The sequence below is a fragment of the Pongo pygmaeus genome, chromosome 2 (assembly GCF_028885625.2).
Source record: "Pongo pygmaeus isolate AG05252 chromosome 2, NHGRI_mPonPyg2-v2.0_pri, whole genome shotgun sequence".
Taxonomy (NCBI): domain Eukaryota; kingdom Metazoa; phylum Chordata; class Mammalia; order Primates; family Hominidae; genus Pongo; species Pongo pygmaeus.
The window spans coordinates 145130042-145147555 of NC_085930.1; the positions used below are offsets into that span (position 1 = coordinate 145130042).

At 37.4% G+C, this 17514-nt stretch overlaps 1 protein-coding gene across 11 annotated transcripts in view; it reads right to left on the reverse strand.

Annotated features, from left to right (window-relative positions):
* The window catches only part of STAG1 (STAG1 cohesin complex component), a 406778-nt gene that overhangs the window by 131100 nt on the left and 258164 nt on the right, over positions 1–17514 (reverse strand). For all 11 annotated transcript variants that reach the window (XM_054482540.2, XM_063662185.1, XM_063662190.1 and 8 more), the window contains 3 exons: positions 9881–10004; positions 6147–6245; positions 5032–5111 (listed from right to left, as the gene is read on the reverse strand). In XM_054482540.2, the coding sequence (XP_054338515.1) occupies positions 5032–5111; positions 6147–6245; positions 9881–10004 (303 nt within the window). The remainder of the gene's footprint in view (positions 1–5031; positions 5112–6146; positions 6246–9880; positions 10005–17514) is intronic.

Consider the following 17514-nt stretch of genomic DNA (forward strand, 5'->3'; position numbering starts at 1 on the left):
GGCCATTACATAATGGCAAAGGGATCAAGTCAACAAGAAGAGCTAACTATCCTAAATACACATGCACCCAATACAGGAGCAACCAGATTCATAAAGCAAGTCCTTACAGACCTATAAAGAGACTTAGACTCCCACACAATAATAATAGGAGGCTTTAACACCCCACTGTCAACATTAGACAGATCAACAAGACAGAAAGTTAAAAAAGATATCCAGGAATTGAACTCAGCTCTGCACCAAGTGGACCTAATAGACATCTACAGAACTCTCCACCCCAAATCAACAGAATATACATTCTTTACAGCACCACACCACACCTGTTCCAAAATTTACCACATAGTTGGAAGTAAAGCACTCCTCAGCAAATGTAAAAGAACAGAAATTATAACAAACTGTCTCTCAGACCATAGCGCAAGCAAACTAGAACTCAGGATTAAGAAACTCACTCAAAACCGCTCAACTACATGGAAACCAAACAACCTGCTCCTGAATGACTACTGAGTACATAATGAAACGAAGGCAGAAATAAAGATGTTCTTTGAAACCAGTGAGAACAAAGACACAACATAGCAGAATCTCTGGGACACATTCAAAGCAGTGTGCAGATGGAAATTTATAGCACTAAATGCCCACAAGAGAAAGCAGGAAACATCTAAAATTGACACCCTAACATCACAATTAAAAGAACTAGAGAAGCAAGAGCAAACACATTCAAAAGCTAGCAGAAGGCAAGAAATAACTAAGATCAGAGCAGAACTGAAGGAGACAGAGACACAAAAAACCCTTCAAAAAAATCAATGAATCCAGGAGCTGGTTTTTTGAAAAGATCAACAAAATTGATAGACTGCTAGCAAGACTAATAAAGAAGAAAAGAGAGAAGACTCAAATAGACGTAATAAAAAATGATAAAGGGAATATCACCACCAATCCCACAGAAATACAAACTACCATCAGAGAATACTATAAACACCTCTACACAAATAAACTATAACATCTAGAAGAAACGGATAAATTCCTCGACACATACACCCTCCCAAGACTAAACCAGGAAGAAGTTGAATCCCTGAATAGACTAATAACAGGCTCTGAAATTGAGACAATAATTAATAGCCTACCAACCAAAAAAAGTCCAGGACCAGATGGATTCACAGCCGAATTCTACGGAGGTAGGAGGAGGAGCTGGTACCATTCCTTCTGAAACTATTCCAATCAACAGAAAAAGAGGGAATCCTCCCTAACTCTCCCTGTTATGTCCCTGGCAGAGACATAACAAAAAAAGAGAATTTTAGACCAATATCCCTGATGAACATCGATGCGAAAATCCTCAATAAAATACTGGCAAACCAAATCTGGCAGCACATCAAAAAGCTTATCCACCATGATCAAGTGGGCTTCATCTCTGGGATGCAAGGCTGGTTCAACATACACAAATCAATAAACATAATCCAGCATATAAACAGAACCAAAGACAAAAACCACATGATTATCTCAATAGATGCATTAAAGGCCTTTGACAAAATAACAACCCTTCATGCTAAAAACTCTCAATAAATTAGGTATTGATGGGACGTATGCCAAAATAGTAAGAGCTACTTATGACAAACCCACAGCCAATATCATACTGAATAGGCAAAACCTGGAAGCATTCCCTTGGAAAACTGGCACAAGACAGGGATGCCCTCTCTCCCCACTCCTATTCAACATGGTGTTGAAAGTTCTGGCCACGGCAATCAGGCAGGAGAAGGAAATAAAGGGCGTTCAATTAGGAAAAGAGGAAGTCAAATTGTCCCTGTTTGCAGATGACATGATTGTATATCTAGAAAACCCCATCGTCTCAGCCCAAAATCTCCTTAAGCTGATAAGCAACTTCAGCAAAGTCTCAGGATACAAAATCAATGTGCAAAAATCACAAGCATTCTTATACACCAATAACAGACAAACAGAGAGCCAAATCATGAGTGAACTCCCATTCACAATTGTTTCAAAGAGAATAAAATACCTAGGAATCCAACTTACAAGGGATGTGAAGGACCTCTTCAAGGAGAACTACAAACCACTGCTCAATGAAATAAAAGAAGACACAAACAAATGGAAGAACATTCCATGCTCATGGATAGGAAGAATCAATATGGTGAAAATGGCCATACTGCCCAAGGTAATTTATAGATTGAATGCCATCCCCATCAAGCTACCAATGACTTTCTTCACAGAATTGGAAAAAACTACATTAAAGTTCATATGGAACCAAAAAAGAGCCTGCATTGCCAAGTCAATCCTAAGCCAAAAGAACAAAGCTGGAGGCATCATGCTACCAGACCTCAAACTATACTACAAGGCTACAGTAACCAAAACAGCATGGCACTGGTACCAAAACAGAGATATAGACCAATGGAATAGAGCAGAGCCCTCAGAAATAATATCACACAACTACAACTATCTGATCTTTGACAAACCTGACAAAAACAAGAAATGGGGAAAGGATTCCCTATTTAATAAATGGTGCTGGGAAAACTGGCTAGCCACATGTAGAAAGCTGAAACTGGATCCCTTCCTTACACCTTATACAAAAATTAATTCAAGATGGATTAAAGACTTACATGTTAGACCTAAAACCATAAAAACCCTAGAAGAAAACCTAGGCAATACCATTCAGGACATAGGCTTGGGCAAGGACTTCATGTCTGAAACACCAAAAGCAATGACAACAAAAGCCAAAAATGACAAATGGGATCTAATTAAACTCAAGAGCTTCTGCACAGCGAAAGAAACTACCATCAGAGTGAACAGGCAACCTACAGAATGGGAGAAAATTTTTGCAATCTACTCATCTGACAAAAGGCTAATATCCAGAATCTACAAATAACTCAAACAAATTTACAAGAGAAAAACAAACAACCCCATCAAAAAGTGGGCGAAGAATATGAACAGATACTTCTCAAAAGAAGACATTTATGCAGCCAACAGACACGTGAAATAATGCTCATCATCACTGGTGATTTGCATCACAGAGAAATGCAAATCAAAACCACAATGAGATACCATCTCACACCAGTTAGAATGGCGAGCATTAAAAAGTTAGGAAACAACAGATGCTGGAGGGGATGGGGAGAAATAGGAACACTTTTACACTGTTGGTGGGACTGTAAACTAGTTCAACCATTGTGGAAGACAGTGTGGCAATTCCTCAGGGATCTAGAACTAGAAATTCCATTTGACCCAGCCATCCCATTACTGGGTATATACACAAAGGATTATAAATCATGCTGCTATAAAGACACATGCATACGTATGTTTATTGTGGCACTATTCACAATAGCAAAGACTTAGAACCAACCCAAATGTCCACCAATGATAGACTGGATTAAGAAAATGTGGCACATATACACCATGGAATAGTATGCAGCCATAAAAAAGAATGAGTTCACATCCTTTGTAGGGACATGGATGAAGCTGGAAACCATCATTCTCAGCAAACTATCACAAGGACAAAAAACCAAACACCGCATGTTCTCACTCATAGGTGGAAATTGAACAATGAAAACACTTGGACACAGGAAGGGGACCATCACACACCGGGGACTGTTGTGGGGTGGGGCGAGGGGGGAGGGATAGCATTAGGAGACATACCTAATGCAAATGATGAGTTAGTGGGTGCAGCACACTAACATGGCACATGTATACATATGTAACAAACCTGCACGTTGTGCACATGTACCCCAGAACTTAAATTTAAAAAAAAAAAAAAAAAGAGAGGATCACCTCAGTTCAGGAGTTAGCAGTTTTAACGTGCCATGATCACATCTGTTAACACACTCCAGCATGAGAAACATAGCAAGAATACTTCTCTTTAAAAAAGACGAGAATTCCAGCATTTTCTTGCATAAGTGATAACACATAGCAAAGCACTTTAAACTCTCCTAAATTCATCATAGAAGTCAATGAAGTTCTAATATTCAAAATCCCAAGCAAAGTTTTTGAGGCACTTGACAAGTATATTTTTGAAATTCATATCAAACAAAAATCAGACACAAGAAGGTAACTAGATTTTGAAAAAAAAGAAAAAGGAGAAAACGACCCTATATTTAGAACATATAAAGCCATAATAATAAAGAGCATGGTGTTAGAGCCAAAATGTAAAAGGATTTCAAACAACAGTAGATCCCTGCATAGATATTTAGTTCGTGATAGATGTACCATCACAAAGTAGGGAGAGGAGGATTTGTTATGTATGACTTTGCTAGGATATATTCTCTTACATAGATTCTTTCTAGTTTTTAGTTAAACCTGTAGAAATACAGCTATAACATTATTATTTTGAAATCTCTATCATTAGTGAGACAATTTAATTGCTTTATTTTTTTCTTCTACTTCTGTATCATTAAAAAGAAGCCTATTTTGGAAACTGTCCCTTTGAGGGTTCTTCCTTTTGCAGTCTTCTTTCTCTCTGAGTTATTTATTTATTTATTTTTGACACAGGGTCCTGCTATATCACCTACGCTGGAACGCAATGGCTCCATTACGACTCACTGCAGCTTTGACCTTCTGGGCTCAAGCGACCCTCCCACCTTAGCCTCCTAAGCAGGTAGGACAACAGGCATGTGCCACCATGCCAGTTAATTTTTTTAATCATTTGTAGAGACAGGGTCTCCCCTATGTTGCCCAGGCTGGTCTTGAACCCCTGGGCTCAAGTGATCCTTCCGCCTTGGCCTCCCAAAATGCTGGGATTATAGGCAGGAGCCAACATACTGGGCCTGCTTTGTTTTAAATAGAAAGGTAAGTTACATCATTGATATTTTCTCTAGGCTGCATAAAATAATTTTTATGTGGAAGAAGTAAACAATAGTGAAAATAAAAAACAAAAATAGAAAAAAACAGAAAACACTTTTTAAATCTAACCTTAAAATGTAAAAGTTGAACCTAAAATGATAAACATATACTTAAGGACTATATATAGATAGGGCATTAAAAATCCTGGGGGAAAAAAGGTATTAAAATTTCAATAAAATTAAAATAGTAACGGATATTACTTACTGAAGTATCAGAGTAACCAATCGAATAGCTTCCACAGCAACATCATATTCTTTATCAAGTGTCATTGATACAATGCGATCCTGAAAAAAAAAAGTTGTAAAACAAACCAACTATGAACAGAAAATAAGCTGGGACAGATCTAATATAATGTATTCTGGGATATATATGCAATACTAATGATAGGTTAAATAAAAAGCTTTACTCTTGAAACTGCAGTATTGTAGTCCTACTCGCATAAAGGGGATGTTAGTATAAATGTTTGTAATTTAAAATCTTTCTCAACAATTGCTGTTCCCTAAACCTTCTGTCAGGTAAGCCTTAACATACAAAATTACTATCTTTATAAAAAGCTGTAAAGAAAATTTTAAGCAGGTGAGCCTTCTTCCAAAGTAATAAATAAGAACTCATTGGTAATATCTTTTGTAAAGCAGAGATTCACTTATCTATTTCATATGGGTTTATTTAAAGAACATGTAGTAAAAGCAGGGGTCCCCAACCCTGGTCTGTAGCCTGTTAGGAACTGGGCCACACAGCAAGGGGTTAGTGGTGTGGGAGCAAGTGAGCCAGTGAAGTTTCATCTGTATTTACAGCTGTTCTCCATCACTCCCACTACCGCCTGAGCTCCAAGTCTTGTCAAATCAGCAGTGGCATTAGATTCTCAATAGGAACAACAGGAACACGAACCCTACTGTGAACTGCGCATGCAAGGGATCTATATTGTGTGCTCCTTATGAGAATCTAATGCCTGATGATCTGTTATTGTCTCCCATCACCCCTAGATGGAAACATCTAGTTGCAGGAAAACAAGTTCAGGGCTGCAATGATTCTACATTATGGTGAGTTGTATAATTGTTTCATTACATATTACAATGTAATAACAACAGAAATAAAGTGCCAATAAATGTAATGCACTTGAATCATCCTGAAACCATTCCCTCAACCCCCACCTTGGTCCACAGAAAAACTGTCTTCCATGAAACTGGTCCCTGGTGCCAAAAAGGTTGGGGACTACTGTAATAAAGAATATGAACTAAACACTTGTATGATAATGTAATTTGCTAAACTAGCATTTGTAAAGAGAAAAATTAAATAAGCTTATCATTCTTGATGCTTACCTTGAATCGGTTAGTGAATAGTTCCAATTTGGGGAATAATTCTCTATTGGTATATAGACTCTGCAGAGCTTTCAAACACTTCAGCCTGACTTCCCCTTGCTTCAGAAATACAAAGCACAACAGAAGGAGTCAATTCCATACTACAATTTTCAAGTCTATATGAAGACTAAAATTTAGCTTAAACATTTGACTCACTGCATATTGTAATTCAACATAGGATGAGACTGAACAATTGTATAGTGTGTTGCCCTTACATGTAAAAAAAATAATAATAATAATTCACTGAAAACACCTTAGTTACTTGACAGTAAGCCATGTCTATTTCAAATATTTATCAACTCTGACTCAACATGTGGTATAACCCACATCATCCAGAGGCACATAGAGAGAATTTTAAACCTATAATTAGGGAAAAGTATGTTTATTTGCCCTTTATGTAATTATTGAATAGTTCTGTGGAAAAACCTGATTTTTATACTAAAGGGTCATCATTTATTCATGCAACAAATATCTACTGGATTCAATTTATATTCCAGGGACAGCAGTTAGGAAAACAGAAATAGCACAATGTTTAAAACAGAGGCAAAATGATACATGAAGAGTCCTACGAGTGCTGTTTATTAGTAGAATGTCTTTAATAAAGTCATCAACTTGGAGTACAAGATGTTGATGATCAAAATGCATTCAGGATCACCTAGAAATCTAGACAAGTCTCTCAAAAGATTTAAAGGGGATTAGTTTCTATCCTCTAAAAGAAGCTATGTGCTGTAACAGTAGGAGTCCAAGTTCTGGAATCAGATACAACCAAATTTTAGTTCCAATTCTATATAATTTATTAGCTACATGCAAGATGTTAAGTACATTATTAATCACCCTGATACTCAGGTTTCTTGTTTACAAAATTATCGTAGGGATTAAGTGCAGAGATATGCTGGTAAAAGTTTTAACAAAGAGCTCTGAGGAATAGGGTTCTGATTTGTTCTAATTGCAGATTTATTTAATGTAAATAGTGCCTTCACAGCCAATATTAAGTTATCGATGAGACGTCAATGAACTCATTTATGAAGAGAGATGTATAATCACTCTTTTGTAAGCTGATTCAAGCCTACACTAGCATACCATGAGATGTGCTATGAGATGACGTAATATTTGTTGGTAAGTCCCTAGCACACAAGAGAAAGCTGAAATGCCTGTGGCAGGTGCTGCTGATGCCCTGCCCAGGTCCCCTTTACTGGGCTAATTCTTCAGCGTCCGCCAGTGTTAACTGCTAATGGTTCAATATCTCTATCTTTCTCTGGGGAATGGACCACAGTTTACTAGAACCACCTAGCACATAGACCCCTAGGAGGTTATGCTCCATCTTTCCTCTCCCAACCACTTCCCTTCTCTCGCCCAGGTTGAGGCCCATAGCCAGTAAAGAAAGACATAGGGGTGAAACAGCCCAGCCTCCTTGCTTCTGTACAGGATACCCTCTAAGGTACAATTTACTCTCCAAATCTCCCTGTGAGATCAGGTTGAGATTAGACTTCTCCTGAAACCACATTTTCATTAGTCTGTTTCCTGCTTTGTCATACTTTCCTCACTTTTTTATAGGTTACTTTTTTTTTTTTTTTGAGGCAGAGTCTTGCTCTGTCACCCAGGCTGGAGTACAGTGGTGCAATCTCAGCTCACTGCAACCTCCGCCTCCCGGGTTCAAGTGATTCTCTTGTCTCAGCCTCCCGAGTAGCTGAAATTACAGGTGCCCACCACCATGCCTGGCAAAGTTTTCTATTTTTAGTAGAGACAGGGTTTTGCCATGCTGGCCAGGCTGGTCTCGAACTCCTGACCTCAGGTGATCCGCCTGTCTCTGCCTCCCAAAATGCTGAGATTACAGGTGTGAGCCATCATGCCCAGCCAACAGGTTACTCTTGAGAGTACAAACCTCGCAACATCACCAGCACAAAAATCCCCGACTCAGGCTTGGCATCCAGGGAATGTGATCTATGATAGCTGGAACCAAGAGTGGTCCTGGAAATCGGACTTCAATAATGGGATTCTGGGATTGGATTACTGAAGGCTGGATTGCTATGAGGTAAGACTCAATGGTAGTAGATGAAGTCTTGATAGTTCCTGATGTAGGATAGCAGTTTGTTAGGATTTTCACTTTTAGTTGAAAGTGGATGTGCAATAACTTGTACAACATTTCTACACTGGAGGGAGCAGAGCAAATAGTAACTGTAAAAACTGTGAAATTGAGTGGCTATTGCTAAGTGTCACTGAAAGGCTAAAGAGAAAATGACAGGGCCAGGGTGTTTCATCACCAGTTCAAAGCCAAGTGTTGCCTCTTTGGAAACATTTATCTCCTTTAGATAGAGAACTGATGACACTAAAGACTAGGCCTAGCACTAAATTGTAAGTGTGACAGAATTTAAGAACTCTGAATCCCAGGCAAGTCTCTTATGTCAAAATAAGAGTTATGATATGAAAAAAGTGAAGTTTAAAGGATATCTGGGTAGATGCAGTGAGAATCTTGAACTCTCCATTTCCTCTGAATTTGTAGGCCTGAAAATATGGCTCATGCCCACTTGTTAGAGGATAGTATGTTTCCTCCTTACTCCATTCTTTACTGAAAGACTACATGGAAGCCTCAAATAAGGCAGGTGCCTATAGGACAATGCTAGTAGCCCTTGTTTTGATATAATACACAGACCTTCCTTCTGCTCATCAGACTAAGGACAAATCTCAGCAGAGACCAAATGGAGAATTTGGCTCCCAGCAGCAATGGAGATGTGAAGATCCCAGAATAGCAGAAATAACACAGCTTCTCCTGATCATCATAGTCAAGGGGGGTGGGAACACAATAATTGTAATAGGCAGTAACTGAAGGGCAGCCCATAGGGATCTATGGAACTCGCTCAATGAATATGTTATTCCAGGAGGCAAGATAGGTGGAAAGCAAACAAAAGTATTATGTAACATATATAATGAAAGGATCAACAATGGATGAGCAAAAGGCTGAGGACAGCTGTTCTCTGTAAAGTCACCACAGGAACTTCTTAACAATTAAATAAGGTAGTATTCATGAAAAATACTTCAGAAAACTGTAAAATAACTTATAATGGGAATGAAAATTCCAGTTGCTTTTATGATAACTGCTCCACTTTGGGGCTGTAATATACTCTAATATTATTTCTATTACAGTACCTAAATGCCACACCTGGCCAAATTCCAATAACTTATCACTCCTACCCATGGTTATTCTAAGGATTATTCAGGATTACTTGTATGAGGGATTCCTTTTAAAGTCAGAAGGCAGAATTAGATTTTTAGATCAAATATTCTAAAATCCAAAACATCTATTCAAGTCTGATAAAGCACTCTACTACGATATGGTCCTAGAAAATTAAAAAAAAAAAAAAAGCTTAGTTTTTATATATTAAGAAAAAAGAAATCTCCTTTGATTCTCAATTAGAAAAAGAATATAACGATTTTCTTTCTCTGAAAACTTTATATATACCAGGTTGTCAAACTTGGTTCAAGACAATATTGTAACTAAACAAGATAGGGTCTTCACCCGTGGGCAAATGCTTGCAGTTTCATCACAATCATCAAGTAAATAGTTATTCAGCTGCATCATCTTAAAATTTCCACATGATTACAACTCCTGAAAAATCAACTACTGTCATTTTGATTCCTAGCATTTTAGTACTGAGACAAGCATAACTTCCATCAAAGCTTAGAACAGAGTAACTTACCCTGTCATGAAGAGTCCAGCCAACATATTTTAGGTAACTGTCATTTAGGAAGGCATCACTATACATTTTCATCCATACTCCAATTTCTTCAATACAAATGGCTCTAATCTCAGCAATAGCATCACTAGAGAGAGAAAAAAAGACAATCTCGAATTAATATACAAAGCTAGAATGCATTCATACTCGTTTTCCATAAGCAATAAATATTTCTAATGCTGTTTGTATATATTTGCATTCTGAATGGCCTCCAACTTAAGTATCTTCTGTTTTTCATGTTTTCTACAAAATAAACACTACTAATACCAAACTGGAAAAAAAAAAGCTTCTATTAAACTATTTTGACACAATTACTCTATTTTCACTGGGCTAGACAATGACATTTGGAGCTTTCTGAGAGCCTCACAACTATTACAGAGCCAAGAAACATGTTAAACTTTCTAAGAAAATCAGAGTCACAACATCCAAGTACAGAATAATGTTTCTCAAAAGAACTGTTAATCTTTTTTTTTTTAATTATTATTAAATGGAGTCTTGCTCTGTCGCTCATGCTGGAGTGCAGTGGCATGATTTCGGCTCACTGCAACCTCTGCCTCCAGGTTCAAGTGATTCTCCTGCCTCAGCCTCCCAAGTAGCTGAGACTACAAGTGCAAGCCACCACACCTGGGTAATTTTTGTATTTTTAGCAGAGATGGGGTTTCATCATATTTGCCAGGGTGGTCTTGAACTCCTGACCTCAAGTGATCCACCCACCTCGGCCTCCCAAAGTGCTGGGATTACACGCGTGAGCCACTGTGACCGGCCAGAACTGGGAATCTTTATAAGCTAGCACACATGTAATGAATTAAAAGAAAAAGCCCACTTTATTCAAGGCACAGGTCTTTCATCTGTAATAATTTATTTTTTAGGCTGAGACACAGGGAAGAATCCACCTCTAGTGACAATGGTAACCATTTTGGTGACAATACTGTGAAGTCATGGCAGAACAACCCCAAAAGTCAGAATTCTGGCTCATTGCCTAGATGGCTTTTCACCTCACCATAAGTAAGCATCCAATATAACCCTCTTGGGATGACTTTCCTACTATACAATCTGTGAATTGTAAACAAATACAATGTTAACACTTTTATAATCTTTCATCACAAGGTTATCAGCCTTAGCTTTAAGAAAAAAATATTAAGCATAATATCATAAATCCTAATTTTCTTTTGTAGATCAATCTTCAAGGTTTCTGATTTATCATTCACAAATGTTAAAATTTTAAGTAATTTTTAATTATCCAATTTACAAAAGGCAATAATCTATCATTTTAGCTAAAATTTTAATGATAATCAAGGCACTTTTCTTAGTTTCTCTTTGGTGACAAAATTCCTTGCTCTAATAAGTCTCAGTTCTCTCTAGGCTCCTGTCATTGCTTAAGGACAAAAATAGGGAAAACATTCTCTTCCCAAGCCATACTGCCAATTACAACCTTTAGTTTTCCTACATTTTTTGATAGTATCTTTTTCTCATGGAGAGGTTGTATAACATAGTGGCTAAAAGTACAGGCTCTCGAGGAAGACATCCTGAGTTCAACTCCTGTTTCTGCTATTTACTAGCTGTGTAACCTTAGGTAATTCCCTTTTTCTTAGGTTTCCTCATCTCTAAAATAGTGGTAATAATACCACCTAGCTCACAGTTACTATGAGAATATGAGAATAAAATCACTTAATACAAATAAAAGACTTAGAATTGTACCTGGCATCCATTAATCCTTCCATTAAATGTTGGCTATTATAATCTTTCATTTGTTTCATCAATCTAGACATTTATAACAAATACAGTATAAAAAGTAGCTCTACTGGCCAGGCGCAGTGGCTCACACCTGTAATCCCAGCAATTTGGGAGGCTGAGGTGGGCAGATCACGAGGTCAGGAGATGGAGAACATCCTGGCTAACATGGTGAAACACCATTTCTACTAAAAATACAAAAAATTAGCTGGGCGTGGTGGCGGGCGCCTGTAGTCCCAGCTACTCAGGAGGCTGAGGCAGGAGAACTGTTTGAACCCGGGAGGCGGAGGTTGCATATCACGCCACTGCACTCCAACCTGGGCGACACAGTGAGATTCTGTCTTAAAAAAAAAAAAAAAAAAAAAAAAAGAAAAGTAGCTCTACTATAAACTGTGAGGTGTTCCTAGACCTACATAATACTGAACATGCGTGGGACAAGAATATTTCTTTTTTCAGACATAAAACAAGGTATAGGGGACAATATAATGAATAACTGCATATATCCACTGCTCAGCTAAGAAATATAATACAGTTAAAAATTCCTATATACGTCTGATACATCTCCCTTCCCAAGAGTAAATGACTGTCCTTGATTCAGTGAATATCAATTCCATCTCTGTTTAACGTCATATGTATTGTTTTACATAAATATTATCCTGTAGACCTCCTTCCCCAACTTGCTTTTTTCACAAATCATATTTTGCAATTTATGCATACTGGTTTATAAAGCTCTGATGTTTTAATTTTAGCCAGTGTCCACTGTTCCTTTCTATAAACAATTATAAACTACATATTCTCTCATAAATGGAAATTTAAGTTGTTTCCAAGGTTTTGCTTTTACTAACAATGAGTCCATGAATATTCTTGTATGTTTCTCCCTGTGCAGATATGTGGGAGTTTCCCTAGAGCAGTGTTTTTAAAATACTGCATCGGGACCCATTAGCACATTATAAAATTGATTCAGTGAGTCGCAACAAATACATAAAAGTATATATGACGGAAAATACCAAAATGCTCCACATGTAGTAGGCAAGTAAGTATTCTTTCTTGAAGCTACTGTGTACCTAATGTAGGACATAGTCAACAACATCTGTGAGACACTGTTTTGATACCTACAAGTGAAATTATTGGGTTAGAAGCAATGCACATCTTCAACTTTATTACATATTTAAAAATGTCTAAATCAGTGTTTCACATCCTTGCCTGACATTTGGTATTATCCCACTATTTAAAAATTTCCATCTCTGAGCTACAGCTTTGTATACTTTGTGTTCTACTGGGATGTCCAAATAAAAACAAGCTAACAGTAGCAAAAATAAAACTCCCCTCAAAAACCAAAACACAACTACAAAATATATCTATAAAACATCCAAATCATATCATTTTAGCTCTTTCAGTCCTACCAAGTAGCATCTGTGCCGAGGATCCATTACATTTTTCCTCTGCTATACTACCCTTGTAAAAGTCAATTCTATAAAAACCATGAAGTTTTATTACACAATTTCATGGAAGCAGGCTGAGGACAAAGTCAATAGGTACAGCATGCTGATTAAAACTTAGTGACTACTGAGTATGGTAACTGCACATATACACAGTGAAATCATTCTTCCATCTAACTCTTACATCTAACTCTTAGAGTTAGGTTAATTCTTAGAATTACCACTAGTACTGAGATTATGAACGGCTGTTTGCAACAGGCTAGAGAACATCCAGTCTTACTTTACATCTTCAGCAGGGAAATCCTGTTCAAAACATTTTTTTACACCCATCTCTACATGTATGCCTAATTTCTAATGTCTTTGTTATTTCACCGACTAGACTACTGAACAGCTTATGTTCTCAGAACACACGTTCTCTGTATGCAATGCCCGTTTTTTTTTCTTCCAAAAAAAAAAAAAAGGCAGATACAAGCGCAGAACGTGCAGGTTTGTTACACAGGTATACATTTGCCATGGTGGTTTGCTGCACCTATTGACCCGTCCTCTAAGTTCCCTCCCCTCACCCCCGACTCCCAACAGGCACTAGTGTGTGCTGTTCCCCTCTGTGTGTCCATGTGTTCTCAATGTTCAGCTTCCACTTATGAGTGAAAACATACAGTGTTTGGTTTTCTGTTCCTGTGTTAGTTTGCTGAGGATAATGGCTTCCAGCTTCATCCATGTCCTTGGAAAGGACATCATGTCACTCCTTTTTATGGCTGTATGGTATTCCACGGAGTATATGTACCACATTTACTTTATCTACTCTATCATTGATGGGCATTTGGATTGGTTTCACATTGCCAATATTTTCATACCACATGTTTTCTAGGAATCCCAGTCCTTGTCTACTTCAGATGCCAGTTCAATCCTTCCCATCTTAACTTTAAAAATGTAAATATCCTTTTCTAGACTTGCAATTTGACCATGTGTGGCCAGAGAGCCTATTCTGTAGCTATAAAAACTCCCTGGATAACTTGTCTCCTCTTTGCGTTCTAGTGCTCCAATCCACTTTGACTGCTGATACCACCCTGACAGATCATAATACATAACATATACATGTGAATAATCACAGACTAGACAGTAAAATTACAACTTATGTGGTAGTTTTGAAGGATGTCCACAAATTCTTTGCTCCTTTCATTCCCCTTTTCTTGAGTGTGGGTATACTACGTAAAGTATCTCTGATGAATATAATGTAGTAGAAATGAGGAATTCTGACTCCTGAGGCTAAGTGACTGTTTTCCTCTCTGTGATCACTCTCTCTGAGGGAAGCCACCAGCTATGTCTTGATGACATTCAAGGTGCTCTATGGAAAGCTCCATGTGATGAGTAACTAGAGCTTTCTGCCATCAGCCATGTAAGTAAGCCATTGTGGAAGCAGAACCTACAACCCCAGCCAAGTCCTCAGATGACCTGGAGGATGCTTTGATTGTAATCTTATGAGAGATCTAAGCTAGAACCAGCTAGCTGGGCTACTCCCAAATTCCTGACCCATAGAAATTATGAGACAAATGTTTTTTTGTTTGTTTGTTTTTTGAGACGGAGTCTCATTCTGTCGCTCAGGCTGGAGTGCAGTGGCATGATCTCGGCTCACTGCAACCTCCACCTCCTGGGTTCAAGTGATTCTCCTGCCTCAGCCTCCCGAGTAGCTGGGACTATAGGCATGTGCCACTGCATCTGGCTAATTTTTGTATTTTTAGTAGAGACAGGGTTTCGCCATGTTAGCCAGGCTGGTCTTGAACTCCTGACCTCAGGTGATGCACCCGCCTTGGCCTCCCAAAGGGCTGGGATTACAGGCGTGAGCCACTGCCCCCAGCCTGAGATAAATGTTTGACACCACCAAGTTTGGGAGTAATTTGTTACATGGCAAAAGATAATTAAAATTATTAGTTTCCTTATTATAAAAGACCCTTACAAATATAATAATAACCAATCATCTTATACAATTAGTTCTTTAGTCCAAATAGCTCAAGTGCATCAGCACCTACACGTTTGTGGTTATACCTATGCCTATAATACCCTGAATTCTACTCTGATTACCTACACTGATTATTCTTTCAAGCTCTAGTGAAGTCTCAGTTCTTCTGTGATTCCTATTATTATTAGATATTTGCTTTCTTGCTCTCCAGGAACGAATAGTATATTCAAGGAGATGCAGTATAAAATAAAAGTGCAGTGTAAGTCTAAATATCCCTGATTTGATTACGACATATCTTTTGATATAAACATACTTCCTCATACATAAGAGTCCTCCAATTTTTATGTTTTCATATTAAATTTATTTTTAAACAACTAATCTCTATTTCCAATAGCCTCACCACATTTAAGAAAGATGTCTAGCTAAGGCATCTGGGAGCATCCAAAGCAAAGAGTAATGCAGGGGGTGCAAAAAATAGTAAGACAAGAGGAAAGGAATAAAGACAATCATAAGACAGACTAATTTTTACAACATCCTAGCATTCAGGCCTTGAAATTAAAAACTAAACATGAAGGCTTTACTTGGAAACTCAAAGAAAGAAAAAGAACTAGAAAAGAATAATTCAGGTGCAATTCTATTAATCCTTTGTGGTAACTCTATTTTACAGCATAAAAGAATGATCATGTTTGCGTCTATGAAAAACTTATCTAATTATTGATCATTACAATGTATCCTTTTGGGGAGAACATAACCCTTTAATATGGTATCTGGACCTAAGCTTTCATTGGATTACTTTCTCAGCAGATGGAAGTTTAATTATTTTCTGCTTATAACAAAATGAAGTTGAACTCCAGTGAATTTTAATTAAATGTTTCTTGTACTAGCCTTACGGATGCTTTTCCAGCAAGGATGCAGACTAAATTAAAATGACTATAATACAAATTTCAAAAACCATGCTTAGCTAATATGGACGTTTTGACACTCATAATTATTGCTCATGTACAAGGAATCTCATGAGGGCTCCAGAGGGAGAAATAATTATGAATGGCCAAAAAAGGCACACTCTTTAAATTGCAGCAACCAGTGAATTCAGGTCTCAACCAATTTTATCACTAAGATTAGACTGGGAGGAAAAAAAAAATCACATTTTCCAAAATAGAATAATTATAGAGAATTTTTTGGTATGAAATAGCATAGGGAGAAAGAAATAGCTGAAAGAATTACAGAAAAGTCATACTGTATCCTTTATTAGACTAAGAACTTGAGAATAGAGACCCTAACTTACAATAAGATGATTAAAATAAATACTACCTTAGTGAGTGCTGAAAGTTAGTAAAGAGTGTTACAGAGAACACAGAAGCACGTCAAATGGAGAGGAGAGAAGGTGGTCAAGGAAGGCTTTTGAAAGTAATGTGTAAGAGTAAACCTGAAGAGCTGAAACTGTCTTGTTTACAAATTAAATACAAATATTTCATTTATTATTTCAGGCTTACTAGAGTAAGTAATTTTAGTTTTAATTTAATTTAATTTAATTTTTTTGAGACAGAATCTTACTCCATCGCCCAGGCTGGAGTGCAGTGGCACAATCTTGGCTCACTGCAACCTCCACCTCCCGGGTTCAAGCGATTCTCCTGCCTCGGCCTCCTGAGTAGCTGGGATTACAGGCACGGACCATCACACCCTTTTTTTTTGTATTATTAGTAGAGACAGGGTTTCGCCATGTTGGCTAGGCTGGTCTCGAACTCCTGACCTCAAGTGATCCTCCCAAAGTGCTGGGATTACAGGTGTGAGCTACCGTACCCGACTGCTAGAGTTATTTTAGATGTACTGAAAATGTGGCAAGTTTATAAAACTATTTTTCATCTCATTTTTGTTGCTAATTATTAATAAGTAAAAACAGTGGCAAAATACACAGAAAGGCATTGCATCACTAAGAGTCTCATACAGAGAAGGTGTATGGCTATCTGTTACCCTGTATTATGCCTTAATAGTTTACTATTAACAGAATTTCAGGATTTAATAAGATTAAAAATTAGATGTCAAAGATACATTAGCTTTCAAAGAAAAATATCCTCTAATTAATACTTACATTTTAACTAGCAACCTGACCCCCACATTAGATCAAAGATGAAATATTAGGAAGAAGATTAAAATAATGGAATAACAGTTTGTTCAGAATAAATCCTATTATGGTATTGTATAAGAATAGCTCTGAAAACATGATTCTGAAAGGTTTCATTGTAATATAAAATGATGAAAAGACTCAACTAGTCTTAAAGACATCTGTTTTTCATCTTCTCAAAAGTACTTAAATCTGTCCTCTGAGTAAGTTTGTCCTTATGGCCTAATGACTTTGTTATTCTTTTACCATTACTGAAATAACAATCTTTCTGGTTGCTTTTATAATTTTGTCTTCATCTTTGATGTTTTTCATTTTCACTATGGTATGTCTAGATGTAGAATATACTTCC